This window comes from Miscanthus floridulus, chromosome 17, assembly GCF_019320115.1.
Source record: "Miscanthus floridulus cultivar M001 chromosome 17, ASM1932011v1, whole genome shotgun sequence".
Taxonomy (NCBI): domain Eukaryota; kingdom Viridiplantae; phylum Streptophyta; class Magnoliopsida; order Poales; family Poaceae; genus Miscanthus; species Miscanthus floridulus.
Genome location: NC_089596.1, coordinates 3,131,516 through 3,142,255, shown reverse-complemented (window position 1 = coordinate 3,142,255; position 10,740 = coordinate 3,131,516). Strand labels below are relative to the sequence as shown.

At 46.4% G+C, this 10,740-nt stretch overlaps 2 protein-coding genes across 2 annotated transcripts; both read left to right on the top strand.

The window, feature by feature from the left end:
* The first annotated feature begins 1,356 nt into the window (after positions 1–1,356).
* On the top strand, positions 1,357–5,001 carry LOC136517142 (U2 small nuclear ribonucleoprotein A'-like). Its single transcript, XM_066510659.1, has 8 exons — positions 1,357–1,538; positions 1,649–1,689; positions 2,617–2,746; positions 2,836–3,041; positions 3,986–4,156; positions 4,282–4,332; positions 4,422–4,586; positions 4,694–5,001. The coding sequence occupies exons 1-8, from the start codon at positions 1,457–1,459 to the stop codon at positions 4,697–4,699; spliced, it is 852 nt and encodes a 283-aa protein (XP_066366756.1). The 5' UTR covers positions 1,357–1,456; the 3' UTR covers positions 4,700–5,001.
* Positions 5,002–5,564: 563 nt separating this feature from the next.
* Positions 5,565–7,866, top strand: LOC136518992 (protein FRIGIDA-like). The gene is made up of 3 exons (XM_066512664.1): positions 5,565–6,734; positions 6,865–7,025; positions 7,228–7,866. The coding sequence occupies exons 1-3, from the start codon at positions 5,567–5,569 to the stop codon at positions 7,411–7,413; spliced, it is 1,515 nt and encodes a 504-aa protein (XP_066368761.1). The 5' UTR covers positions 5,565–5,566; the 3' UTR covers positions 7,414–7,866.
* The last annotated feature ends 2,874 nt before the right edge of the window (positions 7,867–10,740 follow it).

Here is a 10,740-nt window from a genome sequence, read left to right as displayed (position 1 = left end):
CGCGTCACTTCTGCACGACAAGGACGGGGCCACTCCATCGACCATACCACAACAGTGGCTGGCTGCAGGGCTCGGACACGCCATCCCCACTTATCGGACGCTATGTAGCAACATATGTACGTCCTGGTTCTCCCTTAGAGTATAAAAGGGAGGGGCCGGGGCCATTTCTAGGTACGGGGAGAACGACGAGCAGAAAGAGGAACTCACCAATAGAACCACACACTTCTACGCTGCTTGAGAACAACGCCTCAAGCAGCCCGCACCACCCCCGGCCGAGACCTAGGGCTAGCTCCCTCTCTCACCTAGCTTGTAACCCCCTACTACGAGCACTCCGGTGCAAGGAATACAAGATCGATCTCTTAGACTGGACGTAGGGCGTTGATTGCCTGAACCAGTATAAACCTTGTGTCTCTTTGCATTACCATCGGGGATTAGGGGCACGCAGCACAAATTCACTCGTTGGTTAAGGACCCCCGGTCCGAAACACCGACAACACACATGCAGATGTTTCAGTCTGATGAGTAGTATATGATGCCCTGGAACACCTCACAGAAGAGAAGACCCAGCATGTGACAAGCCATGCACAACATACTGCACATTTCCTGACACAGTATGCAGAATTTGGATAAACAGTAACTCCAAAGTTTGGGGGTGCAGAATTTGGGAACTAAACAAGAGCCAGCTGGTCTACAACCTCTATGTGGTTAAGAGTTTTTAATGAAAAATCGCTATTGTCCTTCGGAGAAACAAAAAGTCGATTTGTCATTGCTCGACAATAAAAAAAACTACATAAACAACTATATCTAACCGATTAGGAGTGTGTTTGGTTGTTCGAATAAGATTTCGTAGAGTTGTATCGTACATCCTGGATGAGCGGAGGCAGACTGAGTAGATGTAGCGACCCTGAAAAGAAATGTTTGGTTGATTGTATGTGCGGATGCTTTAACCTGTATCTGCAGATGTAATGACTCTGTGAAGATGTTTGGTTCATTGTATGAGCGGATACGATGAACACAACCTAATCACATCATATTTTTCTCTAAAGATTTAGAATGAACACATGAGTTAAATCCGTGTATTTAGAATGTGATATACCATGAATGAACTTGGATTGAAAAATACGTATCTTCCATCATTTTGAAAAATAATAGAATTGGGAAACATGGGTTTCCTTCTGAGTTTGTATAGGACGGAAAGAAAAATAACTTCGGGTCGGATAGAGAAAAGGAGGGAAAAAAGAAAAGAAAAAGAGCCTTGGGCCGTCGAGTTTGGGTCCAAACCAAAAACGAGCCCAACGTTCGGGGCCGAGACCGACTGGAGACTGCCCACCCCACACTGCTTGGCGCTTGCAATCGCGCCGCCCCGCCACTAGGTTTTTTGGTATCGTATCTCGGCCTCGCCGACTCCCTCCCCGTGTCTCCCAACATCACGCGGCCGCCGCCTTCTCCCAGCCGCCATGGTCAGGCTCACCGCCGACCTGATATGGAAGAGCCCGCACTTCTTCAACGCCATCAAGGAGCGCGAGCTCGACCTCCGAGGTTTGCCCACTCCCTCCCTCCTTCCCCAGCCTGTTAGATCTAGGGTTCTGTGCTCTGCTCTTCGAAAGCTCACGACCCTTGCTCCTCCTCCTTCTCCCCCTTCGCTTCAGGCAACAAGATCGCCGTCATCGAGAATCTCGGAGCCACCGAGGTGAGCTCCGCCGGCTTCTTCCTTACTTCTCATACTTCCTTTACGCATGTCTGTATTGGCAAACAACCTGCGAGATTGTTAGGCGCACGATGCACGCTGCCTTGTAGTCTATGTGCTTGGCAGGGGTGTGGTTCGATCCCCTTTGAAGTTGCTACAGCAATGTTTGTTAGTACAGTAGTGTTAGTATGGTGTTGTCAGGCTGTCACAGCCACTTCCACTCACTTTTCTTTTCACGGTAGTTCGGCTCCAAGTAAACGGATTTGCTTCTATTGGAGTGAATATTGGGTGATAAATGTTTTGACCTAGTGGATGCATGCATTTTTTTTAATAAACTCTGAGCATTTAATTGGTGGGTAAACCAAAGGGAGCTGTATTTTCTGTATTGAGATACTGTTTCGGACAATCAATCCCAATGCTCTGCTCAATCAGCTTAAGGGGTGAAGGGTCTCATACATTTGTACTAGTATAGTAGGGGAGGACTGGTGGTCTATGTTTTAGTGGTTAACGTAGATGCCTCCTGTGCCATAGGAATTGCTACTTGTAATTTTGGTGTTCTATTTACTGTGCCAAACATCTTTTATGTTATGTATATGTATATGCATACCTGCTTTGTTCCATGGAATTGTTAAAGTGAGAGGTTGTCTAATAGTTCTGGATCTGTTCTGATTTTTGCTTCATTTGAGGGGGGTCTAAAGGGCCTGTGTAATTTCTGTGTTAATATAGTGCCCAATCCAATTTCTTTTGGTCTGGCTGGTCCACATCTGGGTGATTTCATTTATTGGCATATCAATGACTTGATACTGTGCTGTTTGAATTGGTTGAACTGGAATAATATATTATTAAAACCCATTTCGAATAGTATTTAGCTTTATGGGTTCCTTCTCTAGCTTTTCTTAACACCATGTCTATTCATTCTCTCTCTAACAGGACCAATTTGACACAATTGATTTGTCAGACAATGAGATTGTCAAGCTTGAAAACTTCCCATACTTGAATCGTCTTGGTACTCTACTAGTTAACAATAACAGAATCACACGTATCAATCCCAATCTTGGTGGTAAGAACTCCTGTATTCTCAACACTGTTTTCTAACTCCCATATTTGCTCCATGCTTCACCTTCTTTCTTGTTTTTTTTTCCCATGCAGAGTTTTTGCCAAAGCTACATACGCTGGTGCTCACAAACAATCGTCTGACAAATCTTGCGGAGATTGATCCGCTGGCATCTCTTCCGAAGCTACAATTCCTCAGCTTACTGGATAATACTGTAACTAAGCAGCCAGACTACAGGCTATATGTTATCCATAAATTGAAGCATTTGCGTTTGCTGGATTTCAAGAAAGTGAAACAACAGGTGAGCAATATCTTTTGGCGTATAAAATGATGAAATGTTTATCGTTTGCATGAATATCTGTCACATTGCATGCATTGCTGTCAACTTCTGTGCTTTTTCTTATTAATCCATGAATTTGCCACTGATGGTTTTTAAGATTAACCCTTAGTTGCTTGGTGTTTGCCGTTCTGGTACAACAAATGATCATATGTTTCTTATTTTGGGTTATGACGAGCGGTTAGCACTAATTATCTACTGAAGTATTTTGCATAGGATCCGCTTGTTATTGTTAAGATTGCATGTTCTACTTTTGTAATATATGGTATCAACAGGAATTTAAAACTATTAGTGCCGCGATCAGCAAGCTTATGTGGTTTGACTTGCTGATGGGCCTATAACTAACTGAACCATGTTTTAGTTAAAGTCCATTTTGATAAAGGGGCACATATATAATACAGACCACCACCTATTGTGCTAACTCCTTCCTGTCACCATGTCCAGAAAAAACACTCTAAAGTTCAAAGTTATTGTCTTAAACAAGGATGTCATCTGAGACATGTGTTACATTATTCACCCTTTCCGTGCTCTCTACATGTTTGCATTTGTGTGAACATGACTAGTAGTTTTAGTTAATTTATTTTCAGCTGCATTTATTGTCACAGAGTCTTTTTTGGAAAACATAAACCTAGACAAAACCTGCATCGCTGCTTGATTAGTTGATTTATCCCCCCACAGGTTGTTTGTTCATTTCCTTTGGAATGGCTCCAAAATATGTTTTGGGATGGACCCTAGAAGTGCTGGCAGCAAAAGGGACAAACAAGCAACTCTTTTGACTTTGGATTTTCATGAATTAGATGCATGGACACCATGGAATGCTTTGGCTGACATGTTTTCCATTATCGTGTCTGCACATGTTGCTTTTGTTTCTGAATTTCCTTGGGAGATATTTGTTTTCTGTTTTGTAGGAGAGAGTTGCGGCAGCGAAAAAGTTTCACTCAAAGGAAGCAGAGGAAGAGGCAAAGAAGGTAGCTGCCAAAACGTTTACTCCTGGTCTGCCTGATGCTCAGGACATCACTATGGAGCCACAAGGTCCAAAAGTAGTTGCTCCAACTCCTGAACAAATCATGGCTATCAAGGTAATAATTTGTTTCCAAATCTTTTCCTAGCTTGCACAGTATTCTCTTGGTGTCCCCATTGTAGTTTTTACCCAATAACTCTGCTTGTTTTATTTGCTGACAAAAAAACTGTTGTATATTTGTAGGCTGCTATTGCGAATGCTCACACTCTTGAGGAAGCTGCAAGGCTAGAGCAGGTAATGACCTATGACTTTGTTCTCATGCTTTTTGCAGCTTTGGCTTCTAACCATGTACTGATAGCTTCTTTGTGGATCATCGTGCACAGGTATTAAGCACTGGTCAAGTTCCTGCTGAATTTGCAGTGCCCAAGCCTGATGCAAACATGGCTGAAGCTTCAGAGGGAGCTGAGAAGATGGATACAGATGGTCAGAACCAGGAGGGTGAGGCTGATGGGCAGAAACAAGACGACGAAAGCACCCCAATTCAGGAGGTATAATGACCTAATGTCTGATGCGTGCACACACATACTTAATAAATTGTTTTCCTTGTGGCTAGTGGTTTCTCATACCATGTCTCCGTTTATTTGCATCTTGGCAGGATTGAAGGCATGGTGACGTGGCTGTATCGCCTGGGCTGGGACCATTATTTGAGTTAGGTTTGCCAGTTTTCGTGGGGGACAGAAAAGAGCTAGAGCCTATCGTCGCAGAACGCCCTCTCTGGATCGCATGCCTAGTATCAAGTATATTTATGTATCCTATGGAATGTGGATGCTAACAACAATTTTTTTTTCAGTAGATGGTACTGCGAAGAGAACCAGATGTTGTAAACTATACAGTCGTGCATGTTGGCGAACAAACCGTTGTTAAAACCAGTTGTTTTGATTGTATACGTGCAATTGTACTCAATGGTGGAATTGCCCTGTAGGCTGTCTACCGTCACTGTCCAAACGAACTGCACTGTAGTAGCCCAATGTATGTCATCTTGAAAAACTTTTGAAGCTGTGTAGCAACCATTGATGGCAAGCTTGCACAGGTGATTATTAGGACTAAAAGTCAAATTCCCATTTTAACTCTATTCGATCAACTCACCCTTCGTCGTGGCAGTTGCCAAACGCACTGCTACTGCCTATTCCCTCAGTCCTAAAAAGAAGTTTAATTCTTTGTCCCAAAATAAATGTAAACATGGATTGGAGACGTGTTTTCTAGACGAGACCTACATATAATAAAAAAAAAAACACCACATGCAATTGGAAAATCTAACTTTCAATGAATACCCGGGATAGTTCAATTGTTTTTGAGCTCTGGTGTGTGGGGAGAAAGATATAGGAGAGGCATATGTGTAATTTCACACTTCCACTAATCTGGTCTTAAAAAGTGCGATTTACATGCTATTGAGTCGATTACTAGTGTAGCAGAGTTGAGTCGGATGATGCATTCATGCATGAATCCTCGCTGCGTTTTGCAATTTTGCATGATGCCCCACCCACATATTCAGTCAGGGTCCCACCACATGTCCAAAACCAAAACCCCTCCGCCTCTGTCCGTTCCCCACTTCCGCACCCCGCGCGCCACGCGTCGCGACTCGCGAGTCCCCTTCGCGATGCCTCCGCCGCCTCCTCCTCCGCCCGCTTCCGCCGCCGCCGCCCCCGCCTCGCGCGCGGCAATGCTGCACTCGGTCAACACCCTCGCCTCGTTCAGCGACACCCTCGCCGACTTCCTAGATCAGTGGAACTCCGTCGTCCTCGACGTCGCCTCCATCGCCGCCACCTTCGCTGTCCTCTTCCCGGGGCCCCGTTCCAACCCTAAACCCTACCTTCCCGCCCCCGAGCCCCAGCCCCAGACCGGTCCAGCGCCGGAGCCGGACAGGGAGCCCGAGACCACTCTCTCGCCACAGCCGGACAGAGAGCCCGAGCCTACTCTCGCGCCACAGCCTGAACCCGCACCCAATGCCGCGCCGGCGCCGGAGACGCAGTGGGAGCGGGAGCCCGCACCCGCAACCCAGCCCAGTCCCGCTCCGGAGCCCGCACCTGCGCCCCAGCCCGAGTCCGCACCCGCACCTCTACCCAACCCCGACCGCGAGCGCAAGGACGGCGGCGGCGACGCATACGCGGCGGAGCTCGAGCACAGGTGCCAGCAGATGAACTGCAGGGGTGTCCGGCGCTTCGTCACCGCCCAAGTGCGGGACGGCGGCGGCCAGTGGCTGCGCCAGGTGGGGCCGGGCGCGCTGCGGCGCGCCCCGGACCCCGCCGCGCTCGTGCTCCGCGCCGTGGGCCGCTACTACATCCGCGCCGAGAGCCCCGACGTGGAGGCCGCCTGCACGCTCCTCCTCGAGCTCTACGTGCGCGCCGGGTGCCCGCGCCTCCGGAGGCAGGGGAGGGAGGTGGCGGAGCTGCTGCTGCGGCAGGATGCCCGCGAGGCCGCGCTGACTTGGCGCAGCCGCCTCCTACGCGTCAGCGGCGGCGGGGTCGGCGATGCGCCCGGCGCTGCGGGCGCCCGCGGCCTCGCTCTCTTCATGGCTGCCTTCGGGGTGCCGGTCGAGTTCCCTGCGCAGGAGCTCTGCGACCTTGTAGACGCTGCCGACGTCTCCGCCTGCGTCGAGGTGCTCAAGGCCTCCAAGCTCTTTGTCAGGAAGATGCGGGGTAAGAAAAATGAAATCTTCTTCCCCTGAACCCTGATAACATTCAAGCGTTTCAGATTTTCCATGTTCCAATTCAGATTTCAGATCCTTTCAGTGCGCCTAACTGCAACTCTTTTTTTTTTCTCTTGCAGATGTTGTTATCGAAATGATAAATAAGGCCATGTATCTTCAGGCAATGCGCATCATCCTTGCATTTGAATTTCAGGAAGCTTTCCCTCTTGCACCAACACTCGCTCTCATCATTGAGAAACTTGAGCACGATACAAAAGATGAGAGTGAGGGGCAGGCATCGGTATGATTGTCATCTTTCTTGTACCGCATTTGTCATATTCGGCATGGTTTGCAGGATTTTATGTTTGGCCTAGCCATTTATTTCATTCATTCATTGTTAATATCCAGCAACCGCTTTATGATGTGTTCTGTTTCTAATCCTCAATGCCTTCTATATGTTGCAAACCTTATCCTAACGAGTACATGTAATTGGTTCTGCACAGGAGCGTGATGAGGAGGACTTGGCACTTTTGAGTTCAATATCCAAATGCATAGAGGATCACAAGTTATCCCCCTCAGAATTTACTAGCTTCGCTGCGAAGATTGCGCTGTTAGAAGAGCGTGTTGGGAAGCCAAAACAAGCCTGTACAGGAGTTAAGCGGAAGAGATCAGAGGAGTGTGTCGAGTAGAATGCTCCCTAGAAGCAAAGTTCCCATATGGTTGCGCTATCTCTATTGTGCATCACCAGATTCTCTTTGTGCCATATAGTCAGCTTCACTGGCAGTCTGGCACATAATAACCATCCTAAAATCACCACACAAAATAGTTGTAGCTCATGTAGAAAATATTCCTGCCTGCATATTTTACAGTCTTACAGACATGTAGAAAGTATTCCTGGATATCCTGAACTCCACAAGGATACATCATGTGGAACGAGTAGCATCTTCGTACGTATAGAATCACTGAACCTAGGAAGGCACAAAGAAGGTTATGATGTTTTCGTTTAACCTTTTTTTTTTTTGACAAGCTTGACCCTGTTTAACAGTCTCCCTGCCCAAGTAAACTCAGCCAACTTTTGCTGTTTGTTGCATATGGATTTCTTTCGGCATCGCCCTTGTTTTCCCTTATGAACATCAGTTGGGAGATCAGTTTGACTTGGCCTGATAAATACATCATAAATGTTTTTGTAGCTGTCTGGTTTATTTCTTATCAGCATTTTCAGTAAAAATGTTGTAATAGTTAAAGGTTCTATCGTTCTTATTACGAGGGTGTTTGGTTTCTGCAGTGCGCCTAAAATTCCTGTCACATCGAATGTTTGGACACATGCATGAAGTATTAAATATAGGCTAATTACGAAACTAATTACATAACTTGTGACTAATTTACGAGACGAATCTTTTAAGCCTAATTAGTCCATGATTTGATAACGTGGCGCTACAGGAAACATATGTTAATGACATATTAATTATGCTTAAAAAAATCGTCTCGCAAATTAGCCTCCATCTATGTAATTTGTTTGTAATTAATCCATATTTAATGCTCTTTATTAGTATCTAAACATTCGATGTGACATAAATTTTAGGAGCGACTAAAGAACCAAATACCCCCTAAATCTAAAATAGGGATATATGACAGATGACTAAAGTTGTACTGTTCAAGTAGCCCTTTGAATCCTGTGAAGCATCTTTTCCAAGAAGACATTTGGTTGAAGCTTAAAGTCGAAACAGAAGCATGGTTTGTTTAACTATCTTTTTTTTTTTTATTAATGTGTTTGTAATCCTCATCAGGGCGTATGGCAGTTTATGTGCCTTTGAGGGTTACAACTTTGTGTTAAATGCGGATTGAATATCAGTTGTTTTTTATTTTGTTGATTGAGCATCCCCTAATATAGTCCTTTTCTCTTTCTTTTCCCTTTTTTTTTGCTTTTCTGGATACGTTATATTATGTGTCCTGTTTCCTTGGCTTATAAGTCGTACTTTTTCAGTCAACGAACAATATTTTTCTCTCACAATAAATCAGCTAATAGTACTTTTAGCCATAGCTTATCAGCCAAGCGAACAGGGCAATGGGTGTTAAGTGCTTGTTGAACATTATTCAATTGGTCACTTTTGTGGATGCATTTATCCAGTTACCGGGAAGTGACAAGGCCACTGGTTTTGCGACCTCTCATTAACAGATTAAGCCTTTGATTCACTATCATTGAACTTTGAAGTGTGTGGTTTGGATGCATGGAAACGTGCGTGTTAATTTGGATTGGATGCTCTGGTTTTGTTGTAATGTGATCAGAGCAACTGAGCAACCATTTGACAACACGGCACAGTAGACCTTTTGAATTTTGTCTCATATATTGCCTTGTTCCCTACTAGTACAGTGCCCGTGCTAACGCCACGGCAGCATTTCAGAGATGCATATGAAAACAACCAAACATAATATTTTTTTCTCTCCATAGGTTAAGTTACACGCAATTGTATATATCACCATGTATATATAATCCGGAAAACACTTTTGTATATCACCAGCAAGTTCAGGTCATGAAATTACAAGGCAATAATAAGTAACCTGCCATAAGTAACAGTAGCTGAAGCAGCATAAATGAACCAAGTTAATCAACTCGGCAAAATCTGTATAGCAACTAATCGGCCATTTGAACACATCGAGCAGTTTGATTGTTGAAAGAGCATCAGGATTACTTTAAGATGTTGTCTTAGCTCCATTTAGATATCAAATATCTACATAGTATAAATAGAATCAATACAAAGTCATATCTGTTGACTCATTGACGACTAAGACAAAATTTATATATACACTGACTTATGTTAATGAACAGCTGTACTCTTCATTTGATTCCGAATCTGATAGTGAAGATGTCGCTGAGCGCCTTGTCAGTGTTGATGAAACTTGATGATGACAACCTTGCATTGAAGACTACCTCAAGTTGCTCAACGGCAGAACAGCTCCCACTTGATTCAGTAAAAGTACAAAACAATGTGTCGGTGTTTTCGGACCACCGACGAGTAAATTTGTATTTGCGCGTCTGGCTCGGATGGTGTGCTTGGAGGACACAAGAGTTTATACTGGTTCGGGCGGAACGTCCCTACATCCAGTTCGCTGATGCTCGTGTTACCGGCACTAGGTTTGCAGTAGGGGTTACAAATAGGCGAGAGAGGGAGAGGATCCTAAGTCTCTAGTGGAAGGAATGAACGGGTGCTGAGAGCTCGCTTGCCGCTCAGCCGTGTGCTCGTGTCGTGCTCTTGTGTTTGGATCTCGTCTTTCTTCCGCCTCCCTCCATGGGGCGCCCTGCTTCCTCTTTTATAGACGAAGGGAAAGCGCGGGTTACAGAGGAGGAAAAGTAGAAGAACGAAAGAGAGAAGAAGGCTTCCAGGGTTACCGGGTCCTTCTTCTCCTTCATGCGGGTCCGGCTGATCCTATAGATGTCAACAGGGATGGCTCCATGTCGCGGCCCTGTTCGTCACTGGCGCCATGCGCAGGCGTCATTTGCCGGTCATGGCGTTCCACTCCGTCCCGGCGGACATCGTGGTGAACTGACGCGTCTGTCAGCGTCCGTACGAGAGGATTAGGTAGAACAACACCAGCACGTCCGACGCTGTTCTTGATGTGAATCCCCAGGTACGGCCCGTCATGGCCACGGGTTACATCGAGGCGTGCCAGCCTCTTCCCTAGCGTCAGAGTTTTGACCTAGGGCCATATGCTTGGACCTGGAGTGGTTGACGGCGGTATGGGTCCCCGTCGGACAAGACGGAAACCGTGTCCTCGAGGTCGGGCGAGACGGAGCCCGCGTCCTTAGGGTCAGGCGAGGCGGAGCCCACACCCAAGGGGTCGGGCGAGACGGAGCCCGCACCCAAGGGGTCGGGCGAGACGGAGCCCGCAGCCTTGAGGTCGGGCGAGATGGAGCCCGCGACCTTGGGGTCGGGCGAGACGGAGCCCGCACCCAAGGGGTCGGCGAGACCTCTTAATAAGCCTCGAGCCATCCGGGGAAGTCAGCGTGAGCGCTAACT

What these genes read in the sequence shown, in the direction of transcription:
- LOC136518992 (XM_066512664.1), top strand. Translation starts at nt 5,567, where the DNA reads ATGATGCCCCACCCACATATTCAGTCAGGGTCCCACCACATGTCCAAA. An exon ending in CTTTGTCAGGAAGATGCGGG is followed by an intron (nt 6,735 to 6,864) that starts GTAAGAAAAATG and finishes TTTCTCTTGCAG; the next exon opens with ATGTTGTTATCGAAATGATA. An exon ending in AGAGTGAGGGGCAGGCATCG is followed by an intron (nt 7,026 to 7,227) that starts GTATGATTGTCA and finishes GGTTCTGCACAG; the next exon opens with GAGCGTGATGAGGAGGACTT.
- LOC136517142 (XM_066510659.1), top strand. Translation starts at nt 1,457, where the DNA reads ATGGTCAGGCTCACCGCCGACCTGATATGGAAGAGCCCGCACTTCTTC. An exon ending in GCGCGAGCTCGACCTCCGAG is followed by an intron (nt 1,539 to 1,648) that starts GTTTGCCCACTC and finishes CCTTCGCTTCAG; the next exon opens with GCAACAAGATCGCCGTCATC. An exon ending in TCAAGAAAGTGAAACAACAG is followed by an intron (nt 3,042 to 3,985) that starts GTGAGCAATATC and finishes TCTGTTTTGTAG; the next exon opens with GAGAGAGTTGCGGCAGCGAA.